The 14,539-nt window shown below is 43.5% G+C and overlaps 1 protein-coding gene and 1 long non-coding RNA gene across 4 annotated transcripts in view; one reads left to right on the forward strand and one right to left on the reverse strand.

Annotated features, from left to right (window-relative positions):
- The window catches only part of LOC125440754 (programmed cell death 6 interacting protein), a 32,071-nt gene extending 30,540 nt beyond the window's left edge, over positions 1-1,531 (reverse strand). The window contains exon 1 of one of the 3 annotated variants that reach the window (XM_048510708.1): positions 1,135-1,531. In XM_048510708.1, the coding sequence (XP_048366665.1) occupies positions 1,135-1,340 (206 nt within the window). In that variant the 5' untranslated portion in view covers positions 1,341-1,531. The remainder of the gene's footprint in view (positions 1-1,134) is intronic. The other 2 variants (XM_048510709.1, XM_048510710.1) reach the window with 2 other exon arrangements.
- Positions 1,532-4,986: 3,455 nt separating this feature from the next.
- Positions 4,987-7,496, forward strand: LOC125440755. The gene is made up of 2 exons (XR_007245744.1): positions 4,987-7,025; positions 7,138-7,496. It is a non-coding gene; the product is annotated as an uncharacterized LOC125440755 (long non-coding RNA).
- The last annotated feature ends 7,043 nt before the right edge of the window (positions 7,497-14,539 follow it).

Here is a 14,539-nt window from a genome sequence, read left to right on the forward strand (position 1 = left end):
GCCAGTAACTGTCCTTCAATGTAACCTGCCTCACAGAGTGGCTGGGAACAGAATATGAAACACATATGCCACCCCACTCTAATTGGAGCAAAGATGGGAATAATGTACTATCTGATAAATAGGCTTCTGGTCAGATGTGTTTAAATTCTAGAACATAACAAGGCAGGCAAAGTCACTATAACTCCAGGAAGTCTGCAGTCAAGGCACACCCATAACCCTGCAGTCACCTTCTGGTGCATAGCAATTTCCTGTCCAATTCCTCTTGTGCCCTGCAGAACAAACCTCCGTCCAAATTGCAATCCCTGGAGCCTCACCAGCTCTCTTCACTTTCTAGCTCCATCCTCAAACTTTCCACATCCTTCCCACTCATTATTGTCACTACACAAATTCGACCAGCTTTCACCAGCCCACATTCTCCCACCCCCACTGACAGTCGGGGGGTGGGGGTGGGGAGGTGACGCTACACTTCGGGAACCTTTGACGTCAGTGAGCGATCGCGTTATATGCAGAAGCTACCCGTGACCACACTTCCTGAACAAGGGCAGGAACAAGAGCCAGGGCTTTACACACCCTCTAGGCACCACCAGCTCAAGGCGGCCACGAACCACCGGGGTTTCCCGCACACCTGCCTAGGAAAGGAGAAGACCCTCGCCCGCTAACATACCCGAACTACGGAGCTTTCGTTTTTTTCAATGTAACAAGAACTGCAACCTTCTGCCATTTCAGCCGCAATATACCTAGCAGAATTTCACCGCTGTATGAACAAGTAATTGCTCGACTCAGTCACCGCTTTACAACCACACAGCCTGCTTTCTGCGGCTCTTGGGAGAATTAACTACTCTGCAGACTTTGTTGTGATTTTGAGCGTGAATCTGAGCGGAAAGTCAAAGGAAACCACGAGCCCCTCAACTTTCGCGAGCCCCGCTTCTCAGCCCCTCCTATACTCCTCCTCCGCCCGCAACCGCGACTCCGAGGCTCCTTCGGCGGCAGGGGCGCGGCCCGCGCGCAGCCGCACTCGCGACCTCTCTCTTTCTTTCCCCTCCCCCCGCCACCCCCACACACCTGCCGCTCAACTCTCGGGCGCGCGCCGACGCCCCCAGCCCACCCTGCCCCGCGCGCGCGCCGACGCCTCACCTCAGGAGGGTCTCGAGCGAGCTCTCGTGCTTGTCCAGCGAGCGGCCGAGCGCGCTCCTGCGCAGCTTGTTGAGCTCCTCGGCGGCGCGGCAGTGCTCCGCCTGCGACTCCCCGCCCGGGTAAGTCTGCTGGATGAACTTACACAGGGGCTTCGCCAAGTCCACCTCCGAGGCCTTCTTCAGTTGCACCGTGATGAACGACGCCATCTTTTCTTTTCCTTTTAGCCCCCCTTTTGGCGAAGGTGTCCTGGCCCTCCCCCTCCTCGCGAGTTACTTTTTTCCCCCCTTTCCCAGCGGACCCGGCGGTTTAACACAGCGCCAGTCGCCGCCTCGGCTCACTTCCGGGATCTCCGTAAAAAAAATCGGCTCTTCCTGGCTCTATGATCGCCTCCGTTCGATAGCGTCATGGTCACGTGTCCGTTGGATAAGGCCCGCCTCCTCTTTTTACCCGTCTGGATCCGCCCAGTTGCTCTTGCTTTCGCAGGAGCTGTGCTCGTTCCGCTTCTTCCAAGGCTTCGTGAAATGGGATCGAAGCCTCCTTCGTTGTGGCCTCTTTAATGCAGCATCTTTCACTTTTTGAGGTTTTGTAGCAACATGCATATTCATGGATTAGAGACTGAACTGAAATCTCGTTTACTTTTCATGTCTGGTTTTCTTGGTTGCAGCACCCTACTTCTATTACAAATATATTTTAAACCTAACCCCTGCTGGGTTCCACCCGCTGTTAGGCTCAAACTGTGGACTGGGTTTGACCTATGTGCTGTTTAGGAATTTGGGGTGTAATATTCTTCTAATGCTTCTTTCATATATTGATCTCAGGTAGGGATAACCTCCCAGTTTTTTTACACTTTCCTTTAATATTTTTTTTTACCGTAACTTTTTCTCTACTAGTTATCACTTACTGTACATTAAGATAATGCATGTCTCATGCATTAAAATGTGTTAACCTTTATCCTATAAAGAATGCATTTAATGTGCATGGCAAACCTTTTGCTTTTTTGGCGGGTTCCCTTCCTTAGTTACGCAAACTAGCTTTTTTTATACCTCCCCCACCCCCGCTCAGGAGTGTATTATGCTTGATTATATTACCTCAGTGCAGACATTTGTTGTTCAAAATACCTGCTAAGGATTTCGAAACATAAGAAATATATTAAAACAAAATTAACAATTTGTTCTTTTGTCATTGAACACAAATATTTGTTCATGAAAGTAATTATTTGTTGGTTCCCATAAGAAGCAAGTTTAGTGCCATGTACCAAGAAAGAAAAAGCACTTAATAGATTCAACTTAGTAACATAGAGCAATGGTAGCCCTCAAAAGTGTATTAACACATTAATGTAAATGTTTGCTAAAACATATATTTAAAAGATCCAAATACTATCAAATAATAACTTTTCAGATACGTTTTTGCTATTATAGAAAATGTAATACTTGCAAGTTCAAAAGATTCGATGAAAAATACGATGCTGTAGCTTGGCTATTTGTTTTAGGAGCAGCAAAATGAGAAGTCTTGTAGTGCTGGTATAGTATTTCACATCTGAATCCCTCAGTATGACTAAGCAACATAAACCCCACACCTTATGAAGCAGAGCAGATGAATCAGAAGTAGTATTGATATTCAAGTTCATCACGATTCAAGATTAAAAATAACTAGCTTTGCTTAGTCAAGATTTAGCTGCTCATAAAAATTTTCAGAGGAACCCGTATGCTAGGATTACTAGTTCCATGTTGCAGTTGCGAGACAAAATACTGAGAAGAAAAGTAACCAGTGGCTGCAATACTAAGAATACTCCCGGGAATAAAATTAAACACTTCTCAGTAGACCTGTTTAAAATAGCTACATTGGCTAAGGTGAGATTTAGATCAGAAACATGTTAATTGATGCTTTTAGCTACTATCCCTTTGGTTTACTGTTTTTGGTTGTTTATATATTTTAACTATTTAGACAGTGCTATTCTGAAGTTAAGGTAACACAGTCCCTGACTGGGTTTTCAAATGTTTATATGAAATCTCTGGAATTAGTCAGTCCATATACATTAACGAGAACTTGCATTGCCAGTACACAGAAATCCCCCTCCCCCAGTTGTTGTTTTCTGATGATTAGTTGAAAGCCCTTTGAAATAGATCATCTGTATTTCATTTTTAGATACAGGAATGGAAGTTTAGTAAATGAGTTGTAAAAAAACCCCTATCCAGTCTGTTTTAGTATGAGTTTTGTAGCCAGATTTTTCCCCCCTCACTCAAGTTCTGGTGTAATGGTTAAGAACAGGTGGACTCTAATCTGGAGAACTGGGTTTGACTCCCCCACATGAGCAGTGGATTCTTATCTGGTAAACCAGATTTATTTCCCCACTCCTACTTGCTAGGTGACTTTGTCAGTTCTTTCAAAACTCTCTCAGCCACACCTACCTCACAAGGTATCTGGAGAGAGGAAGGGAAAGGAGTTTGTAAGCCCTTTTAAGTCTCCTTACAGGAGAGAAAGATGGAATATAAGTCCAAACTCTTCTTTTTCCCTTCTCCAGAAAATGTGATTGTCAATCATGGTTCAATTCATTGCCATTTTGACAAAAAGTACATCAGGGTAATCAGGATTGAGGTTTCTCTTCTTTCCGACTGTATGAATGCCACATTCTTATATTGTCCTATAAAATAATAGGGCTTCACAAGTGCATTTTGAATTTTTAAGGACCTTTTGGGTTACTAACATGATCAACCTATGTACTAATTTAGTTTAAATCAAAATTATATACGGTATGTTCACTAAAGCATGAAAGCAACTAATGTTGAACAGCTTTGGGGATGTCCTTGGAATGCAGTTTTTTTTGGAGGGGGAGTTACATTTCCTGCGACAACAGTCATTAGTTCATGAAACAATTGAACCCTGGTCATTTTAAAAATTAATTGCTTCCATAACTAAGACCCTGATTAGATAAAATACTTTAAGTACAACTGATTGTGCTGTTCTTTTAACGTTGGCAAGGAAATGTATTCCAAAATTTAGAAAGCTGCTTCTTTTTTAAATCCTTCTTTGGGTAGGCAACAGAAACACATTTCTAAATACTTTCAACAAAAACACCCAATTGTTCTAAACATGTGTGCTTTTGGAAACAAGTGCCACGTTTCAGTGGTACATAAATATATTACAGTTCAGTCTTATCCTCTATTTTAATTCTGTTCAAGACTGTGCTGTCAGGGAGATCCAGTATTATCAGTAGTGTGTACAATGTGATGTTGCGTATGTTCCCTTAGCAATGTGATGTTCTAGAAATATAATCCCTTCTGCAATGAGGTCCACTGAGTTCAATGGGACTGACTCTCAGGAAAGTTCATTTTAGGATGGCAGTCTGTAGTCCTGCTCCACTGAGTGTACACATTTCATCTTACACATATATCAGTGATGGCGAATCTTTTCGAGACCAAGTGCCCAAACTGCAACCCAAAACCCACTTATTTATCGTAAAGTGCCAACATGGCAGTTTAACCTGAATACTGAGGTTTTAGTTTAGAAAAAATGGTTGGCTCTGAGGTGTGCGTTACTTGGGAGTAAGTTTGGTGGTAGTCGGTGGCTTTGCTTTGAAGCAACCATGCAACTCTTCAAACGGGTAAATCACGACATTAGGAGGGTTTACTCAGAAGCAAGCCCCATTGCCAGCAACCGAGCTTACTCCCAGGTAAAGGATCACGCTTTAGTTCTTTGCATGAAAATCAGTGGGTTTGACAGCCCCTGACAGGGTTACCTACACTGCTTCCCCAAAACTAGCTCTTAGGTTTAAGGTTAATAATCGAGCTCAGCGGCCCAGACCAGCCTAGATATGTGTGTATGTGGGGGGAGGGTGTTGATTCCCCCACACACACACATGATGAACTCTGTGCGTGCCCACAGAGAGGGCTCTGAGTGCCACCTCTGGCACCCGTGCCATAGGTTCGCCATCACTGACATATATTCACCTAACAATGGAGATTGATAGAACAGAACATTAGATGATGCTCGATGTACCTAGCCCCTGAAACTTTTGGAATCATATCATAGCCTTTCAAAATGTTTTAGGCTTGAACAAATTATTCCCATTAAGGGCCAGCCAAAAAATGTCAGTGTCACTGACAAAGCAACCCAGCCACTGTGAAATTGGGGATGACCCAGACTGTCCTTTCTATATATATTTATGGAAGACATTACTATTTATTTGCCTATTGGAGGTCTTTAGGATTTACCTATGTTGTCGTCGTTGTTCTTCAGTGCATTTTGGACACTAGTTCTCTTCATTTAGATATTATGTTGTCCTCTTGTTCATCGCTGTTCATGTATGTTGTAAGATTTTCCAATGGTTTTGTTAATGTGCACAATATGCTATTTGTATCTTTGATCTTTCTACACCATATACTATCATTGTGAACTCTCTTGTTGTGATAGCTTATGGTGCGGTGGGTCATATTGTTATTCTCTATTGTTTTCCACCACCCCTTTTGGGTTGTATTATTTGTCTCTGAGATTAGACAGGGACCTTAAACAGCACCCACCAGTGGAGTCGCTGTGTATTGCAAGCAGAATGAGTGAGATGTTCTTGCTTTGTGCTGATTGTTTGGAATATTCACAGAACAAGTCTTATTATCAGTGCTCCCACTCTCCTGGGAGGCTTACAGCATGAAAATACTTCTTTCCCCCTGCTAGCAGCCTTCCACAGTGTCCAGCACAAGATGGGGAGGGTGAGCTCTCTGCATGGTGAGCTCTGTGTACGTTTCTGAATCCTAGCATTTGCCTGACTAAGCTGCCCTATGGTGTTAAGCATGAGTATAACTGTTGTGGCAGACGTGCAGTTTCCCAGCAATCAGCTCACTGTGTTGAGTTGCTAGAAGTCAAAGAGCTCAGAAGGCTGTAACACTGATAGACATGTATTGGCCAGTTCCCATCATGTCACTAGTAACAAAAGATACAGTGACTCGTCTTCTCCAGGTGCATATTTTGAAATGTTTTTTGTTGGTTGCTCTGGAATCTTTTTTAGGCTAAGCACTTCCTACTGAACTATTGCAGGGGAGTTTTCTTTTTCCAAGGCAATTCCAAGAACATGTTTCCTAGGAACTGGCGCCATTGAGTAGATCTTAATAGGATTCTGGCCAGACCTGCTTAGGATTGCTCCCTCAGTTACTTTATATGTTGGAAAGGTTAGTACGATATATCTCATTGGTGATTAGATATGATTCATCCATGCCAGCAGAAATTGCATGAAACATCTCACTTCAATCTGAATATCCCAATTTGTCATATGTGTGACACGGCTAGAGAATGTGGTTTATAATCCATAAACAGATTAGGGTTATTCTGGCAATAGTACTAAGCATATTCACCCCAAAATTGGGGGGGGGGGGCAGACCTATGGCAGAGAAGCTGACGGGATATTTTATACAAATCACTCAATAAATGTCAATGTTACCAAAAAGAAATCATTTTTATTTGTCCTGCATAATTAAAAAACACATACACATACATTTTGGCAGATATTCAGAGCACACTTTACCCCTATTGTTTCATGTGCCATTAGCTTCCCTCTCAGTTGTACAATACTTACCACTTCTCCTTTTCGTAGATTGATATCATCAAAATAAAACCTGGACATTTGAGCACCACATTGTCTGAAGATTCCACGGTTTTATATTCCATGACCACATGTAGATAAAATACAGGGCAAAACAGTTCACTGTGCTTCTCTTTCTGCTTCTATGTTTGTTTGTTTGTTTGTTTGTTTTGTTGGATTTATATTCTGCCTCATCTCCGAAGGACCAACACATTACCGATAATACAAGGTCCATCTTCATCACTGTCATGGTGACTTGGCCAAGGAACTCAAGTTCCTGTTCCTCAGGTAGACAGGGGAGGTTTGGACAGGAATCTAAAAGGTATGTATGCAAACTTTCTGTAATGGTCTAACATACTGACTAGTACTTGTATACTATAGGGAGGGCAGGGGTGTTAACAGGCTTAGTTATGCCACTTTCATTTTTTTTCCAGAGGCTGATCTTCCTATTATTTTGGACTGGGATAGCAGTACTTCTGACCCTCTTTAACTTCCTGAACACTGGTCTGTCACACCCAGGATCAATAAAGGGATTTGCCTAGGGAAACTAAGGGGTTCTTGGCACATCAGAATATTCCACTGATTAAAGTCATCTGAGACAAATTCACTTTAAATGTGCATGCTTTTATGTCATGGCAGGATCAAGAGTTCTAAGGCAACTAGCAGGACATTTGTGATGATGTAGATTTTATGTCTAATAAAAGTAATGAAATGAATGGTGATATAGGTTGCTTCATTTTTGTGTAAATAAGAGATCAAGCAAAATTGATGCATAAATTATAGATGCAATAGTCACAAGCCTTTATTGGCATAAAATAAACATACAAAATCAGCATACAAAATTTGCCCATTATTGCTCACAATTATAGACACTGGTACTAAAATACTAAATACTAAAATATATACATGGTCCTTCTGTAACTATAGGACATTCCTTCAGCTAAGTTAACTCACTTAAACGTCATCGGATACTGACAGAAGCTAGAAAAATTACTGCTGGCTATATGTGGTCATAATACATAGACATTGGTTGGTATTCATCTAGACTTACGTCTATTATTGTTAGCAGAAATTTTGCTACATTCTCACACACTGTGGGATCCATGTTGTTCAAAAGCATAGGTATCTTAAGAGCATCAGTTAGATTGTTATACAGAAATGGGATAAGTGCAGATTGTGACATTCTGATTTTTGCAAACCTTACACAATGAAAGAGGGTATGATCGAGTGTCTCCACCTGACCCATATTGCATGGGTGCAATAGTATGCAATAGTAAGGAAAATGTCTCAAATGGTTTAGGTAGGAAAATAAAGTCTGAGTAGAATGACATGCCTCTGTAAGTCTATCTAAACTTCTGCGTCTTCTTTACGGGCAAGCCTCCAGTATCTTTGTTTCCTCAGAGCAGCAAAGTCAGGGTGTGTGCTGGCATTTAAGTGACATGACTCATTATAATAAAGCAATGCATTTTCCTGTTGCAACTTAGTTTCTTGCTGTGACTGTCATTGCTTCCATTTGTCATTATCTGAGTTATCAAGTCCTAATGGCACCAGTTTGGGTTCGGCCAAAGGCCATTTCAGGATTGCGGAAAGGAAAGTGTTCCATGTTCACTCACTCACAATCTTCAAATACTTAAAGGGCTGTCAGGAAGAGTATGGTGGGGAATTTTGTTTTCTGTTGCCCTAGAAAGTCAGACTAGAACCAGTGGCCTGAAATTACATCAAAAGAGTTTTTGCTTAAATATTAGGAAAAACTTTCTGACATTCAGATTAGTTCCTCAGTGCAACAGGCTTTCTCAGGAAGTGGTGGGCTCTCTTTTTTTTATGGAGATTTTAAGCACAGCCTAAATAGCTGTCTGATTCCAATGCAACTTAGGCAGATCATGAAAAGGAGGACAGGAAGGGAAGAGTCAATGCTCAGGTCTCGTGGCCCTTCCCTGACCGTAGCATGGATCACTGTGGCTAGGTCAGGCTGGGAAAGGTAGGGAGCCAGGCACCGAGCTTGGTGTAGATGGAAAAACGCCACCTGGGCCATGTGGGCCACCTGGGTCTCCATGGACAGAGATGAATCCAGGTAGACCCCCAGACTTCAGATCGAGGAGGTTGCAGTAAGTGTGACCTCCTCAAGCACTGGCGCCCAAAAGTCCGCAGCCTCCCCCTCTCGACCCACCCACAGGACCTCTGTCTTCGATGGATTCAGTTTTAACCTGCTTAGCGTCAACCAACCAGCAACTGCCTTCAAACAATGCTGGAAAGCTGCAGGGGCAGCGGCCAGCCAGCCCACCCTCCATTAACAGAATGAGCTGAGTGTCATCCGCAAACTGATGACAGATCAGCCAAAAACTCCGCACCAGCTGAGCAAAGGGTCGCATATAGATGTTAAATAATAGAGTGACACTGCTGGGAGATCCTGTCCCCCCACCTCATTTTCTGACTCCAACCCCAGAGGAGCAAGGCAAGCCATACCTAATATTAGCCAATGCTGAATGATGTTTTCGATTTTATTTATAGCAACTTCATTCTATGTAAAGGTTGATAACTGACTGTAATGATTGCAGAGACCTCACTGTTAGCAAACTGTTGGTGCAGAAGTTATATGACTAGAAATGACTCAACCGAGGCTGGCAAAACAGAAAACAAAACATTTCCACTTCCTTTTTTCCCTTCCCACTCTTAACTCTGTTCATAAATGTAGGAGGTCTGAGTTTGGATCATGGCTGGGGAGGGGGTAACTCCTTCACAGTACACCATTTCCCCAACCTTGAATAGCCACATGAAGCTTTAGTTTGTTTCATTAGAGGTAACAAATAGATGGGCTCTGGAAATTCTACCCAGATGTTTTTTTCTTATCATTTTTTTCTCAGATGAATCATTTTAGCTGGTTTGAAAGCCTAAAATCTTCAAAGCTGAATTTAGTATAAAATAAATTACATTTCCTAGAAACACCCACTTACATTAGAAGGAAAAACAGGATTGTCAGCAAATTTATCACAGGACATTAAAATGAAAACAATCCATTTCATGCTGTGTTTTTGATTTTGATTCCAGCCATGGTGGGGAATATATTGAAATCCCAAGCAGCATTGCAATCTAAGTCCACTGACCTAAATGGACTTAGAAAGGTGTAACTTTGCTTAGGATTTTCTCACCAGATAGTAAAAGTAAATACCAATGAAACAAATGCAGTTTACTTTCAAATAAACATATTTAGGATTGGTATCCACACCCAATTAACTATGCCATGCTGGGAAAATCCCAGAGTGCAGTTGTATAGTATTATTGCCAACTACGTCAAAACCAGACTATATCTACCAAAGGCTTTTCGCTGAAGTAATATTAAAAAAATCTAATACTCCAGGGTGTTGAGAACAGTGGAAGCTGCGTGAAGCTATCTAGAAGTTGTATTGTCGAAGGCTTTCACGGCCGGAATCACTTGGGTGCTGTGTGGTTTCCGTGCTGTATGGCCGTGTTCTAGCAGCATTCTCTCCTGACGTTTCGCCTGCAACTGTGGCTGGCATCTTCAGAGGATCTGATGTGGGAAAGCAAGTGGAGTATATATCTGTTGGAGTGTCCAGGGTGGGTGGGGAAACCTTGTCTGTGAGTAACAAAGGCGGCAACCAGGTCAATAGTTGAGGGCATCTGAATAGAAGTATGAGTAACAATGAAGACTATAGCCTGGGAGTAACCCTGTATCTAGAAGTTAATTGCATATAGAAACAGAGTTACTGATAGACAAATTCAAACATGGTTTCAAATCCAGAATGCAAGCTAGATATTCATCAGCGCATTTGCATTAAAAGGGGACAGACAAATTGTAGAAAAAGCGAATTTAAGAGCATGGCAAGTGTCTTTTGAAATGCCTTTTGTTGTTATATAATGAAACTACTTGTGTACATGCCAGATACAGTCCTGTATTAATCACAGAGAACTCCTACAGAATCACTACCGCTCTAAAAGGTATACCGGTACAACTGTATTTTCAAATTAGTTTCAAACTGGCAGTTCTACTTTTATGCATCAATACAGCAGCCAATATTGTGGAGTGGATGTCAGAGGAAAAGGGCAGCAAAAGAGAACGGATGTAGATAGGCTTCATTTTATATCTCACAAGTCTTCAGAGCAGGTTCAGTTTTGAGATGTTTTTCTCTTTCCAAAAAAGACTAAGTGAAGAGTCTGTAATTCACTTGCCAAACGCAGCAAAGGTAAAACAGTAATTATGTGACGTAGATGGAAATTAAATGAAAGGTAGCTTGTTTCTTCTCTGTATAATAATCTTGTCGTTTATTTAGCAAATTTTATGCTGACTCTCCAGGAAATGTGCCCAAGGTGGCTTACGAAACATAACAACATTAATAATTAAACTCCAGCATTACAAACCCTGCCACAGCATAATAATATAAACCATTAAGCAGCTTAAAATAACAGTTGAAGACTAAAAGCACACTAAAATGGTGCTAAAAGACCCCTTAATTAAAAACCTGGGAGAACAGAATGTTTTTGTCTGGTATCTGAAAGTCAGCATGATGACACAGGGCAAGCCATAAGGGAAAGGGCATTCCATAAATGCAGGGCCGCTACCAAAAAAGCCATGAGGGTTTTTTTGCATGTTAAAAGTGCCCTGAGTTCCCCACAGCACCCAGTGCTGCAGCATATCTGCCACACTGTTGCCCCTGGCAGCCCGCTTTGCTGCGGGATTTTCCAGAATGGCAAAGGTTAAGGACCTTTTGGAATGCCTCTCTGTTGCTCCGGTGGCTTCTGCTGCTGTGGAAACTCCGCAGCAGCAGAAAGAGGCCATTCTTCCTGCCTCACCTCTCTGGCCCACCCCTCCAATGAACGGGCGCCCCCCCCTCCCCTGGCAGTGAAATAAAAACACAGAGGGAGAAACCTTACAGAAAAGCGGCATGTGAAGGCACTGCAAACAGGAGGGCATTGATTCCCTTGCACACACAAGGAGTTTAGACCGCGGGGGGGGGGGGGATTGGAATACCGCGATTCCCTCGCACATGCAGGGATTGGGGGGGGGGGCGAGGACACCGATTCCCAGCGCCTGTTTTGTGGAGAGTTAACTAAATTGGTGAAAGTGAGGGGGGGGGGGTCAGCCAGTCAGAACATAGGAAACAGAGGTTGCCCGCACATGCCTAGAAGACATTGCTGAAGACCTTGTGGTGTAAGTGGAGGAGAGCCAGGGACCAGCGCGACGTCAACAGCAGGGTAAAGACCGCTGTGGCAGCTGCGCTCCTGCACATAACATGGGGCGTTTGTACTGTGTGAAATCAGCCCACGTCTTTGGTTCCCACCCACCTCATCTCTGAAAGTGGAGGCACAAAAAGCAGGCCTTGCATAATATCAGAGTTTTGTGTTGTGAGCTGGGCCAAGCAGGTTTCTGAAAAGGTGGCATACATATTTTCTAAATAGCTAAATGGGTTTGGTGATGCTGTATGAGATTGTTTTGTAAATTATTGTTGGGCTAGACCCAACCAGCTTTGTCACAGGTGAAAAAGGGATGAGGGAGTTCCCTTTGACCACCCAAAAGACTATGCTGAGAATCATGGGACTATCATGGGGGAAAAGCCATGTGTGATGGGGGCTGTCATAAAAAACAAATCCTGGGCAAGCTTGAGCAAAAAAAAATACTAGCTAGATTCAATCTATACCCTAGTTTCATATTTTTAGATAAAACTCTGATATTATTGGCCCCAATACCTTTTGAACACTCTTGCTGGCAGGAGTAGCAGGGGTTGTTTTGCAGTGGCTATGACCCTTCTGGGGGGAGGGCTGCTAAGCCTCTAATGTTATTAAGTCTCAATGTTATTCAGTATTTACATGAAACATGGGACAAGTTATCCGGAAATCAGGATTCAGAGTCACCAATACGCTGATGACAGGCAACTCTGTCCCTCCTATCTTATTCCAAAGAGGCAGAGAAAACTATTGTCTGTTCTGGAGGCAGTGAAGGACTGGACCCCCATTCATGTCCGATACTCGGCCCCTCCATTTCTGGGTTTTAAAAACATTTTTAGTGGTTTTTTTGTTTTTTGCCAGCAGAGGGCGCACTGTTTGGGCTAGCTACACCAAACATTCAGGGATTGTTTGGAGGACTCTCCGGATGATACTAACTGGGTTTGGTAAGGTTTGGTTCAGGGGGTCCAAAGTTATGGACTCCCAAAGGGGATGCCCCCATCCTCCATTGTTTCCAATGGGAGCTAATAGAAGATGAGGGCTACATCTTTGATGGTCCATAACTTTGGACACCCTGAACTAAACCTCACCAAACATGGGATGTATTATCAGGAGAGTCTCTTATTGATACCACCCAGGTTTTGTGAAGTTTGGTCCAGGGGGTCCAAAGCTATGGACTCCCAAAGGGGGTGCCCCATCCCCCATTGTTTCCACTGAGAGCTAATAGGAGATGGGGGCTACACCTTTGAGGGCCCATAACTTTGGACCCCCTGAACCAAACTTCACCAAACCTGGGTGGTATCATTAGGAGAGTCTCCTAAAGCTACCCTAAAAGTTTGGTGCTGCCAGCTTAACAATTGCACTCCTGAAAGCAGGCACCCCCCAAATTTCCCAAGATTCTCCTTTTAAATCCACACCCTTCGGCATGGATTTAAAGGGAGAATCTGAGGTCCTCAGTTTAGAAGAAGAAGAGTTTGGATTTATATCCCCCCTTTCTCTCCTGTAGGAGACTCAAAGGGGCTTACAATCTCCTTGCCCTTCCTCCCTCACAACAAACATCCTGTGAGGTGGGTGGAGCTGAGAGAGCTCTGAAAAGCTGTGACTAGCCCAAGGTCACCCAGCTGGCATGTGTGGGAGTTCACAGGCTAATCTGAATTCCCCAGATAAGCCTCCACAGCTCAAGTGGCAGAGCAGGGAATCAAACCCAGTTCCTCCAGATTAGAATGTACCTGCTCTTAACCACTACACCACATTGAAAGTGATGGTGTTTCAGGATGGGGGGTAATCCTCCCCAAAACAGCATCACTTTCAATGTTGTCTAACTAGGGACCCTAGATTCTCCCTTTAAGGTGAATTTAAAAGGAGAATTTGGGCTCTCTAGTTTAAACACCATTGAAAGTAATGATGTTTGGGAGTGGATTCCAGCATCACAGCAGCTGCCCCGGGGGGGGAGGGGGGGCTCAGATTTTGAACCGGGCTCCATTTTCCCTCTATGGCTCTGGGGGGGGGCAGAAGGAATTGCCGGCTGCCGACTGGGAACCCAGCTGGTGGGGGGCAGGGCAGGGGAGTCTGCTGTCCCCGGCCTCGGAGAGCTGCTTTTATAAGCGCTAGGCAAGGGCTTGGGAAGGCGTGGCCATGCCCTAGGGGCAAGTGGTGGTGGGCCCCATCCCCGAACTCCCCCCATAAAAAATCTATACCTACGTCCCTGCCTGAGGGTACTCCTGTGTTGTATCAGCCTTGCTGCTTGAAAAGTGGGTTGAAGAGGTGTTTTTTGAAGGCTATATATTAATGGGTCACCAGAGGGAGCCCTCGTGCAGCCAAACATAAAGGAACGACTGTTCAAAGTGCTAAGGGAAAATAAGCTAACATTATGTAGGTATCTAGGAATTCAGTGTCAGCTTGCATCTGTGCCAAATGTCAATAAACACATAGCTTAATTGAAATCATATGGAATGTATTCATGCCCGTTCTCCAACAGGCCAAGCAGCAAAGCAGAATGACTATTCCTATTAGTTCTCCTGTACACACCCTTTGGTTTCCTTGATTTTTACTTGTACGCTGATGTCAAAGACCACAGGTTTATGGAGCACGGAATTACTTAGATGTTACTGGAGGGATGATGTTGAAATACCTCTATGTCACCCAGCCCCTGCAAATGGC

This window comes from Sphaerodactylus townsendi, linkage group LG11, assembly GCF_021028975.2.
Source record: "Sphaerodactylus townsendi isolate TG3544 linkage group LG11, MPM_Stown_v2.3, whole genome shotgun sequence".
NCBI classification, from domain to species: Eukaryota; Metazoa; Chordata; class Lepidosauria; order Squamata; family Sphaerodactylidae; genus Sphaerodactylus; species Sphaerodactylus townsendi.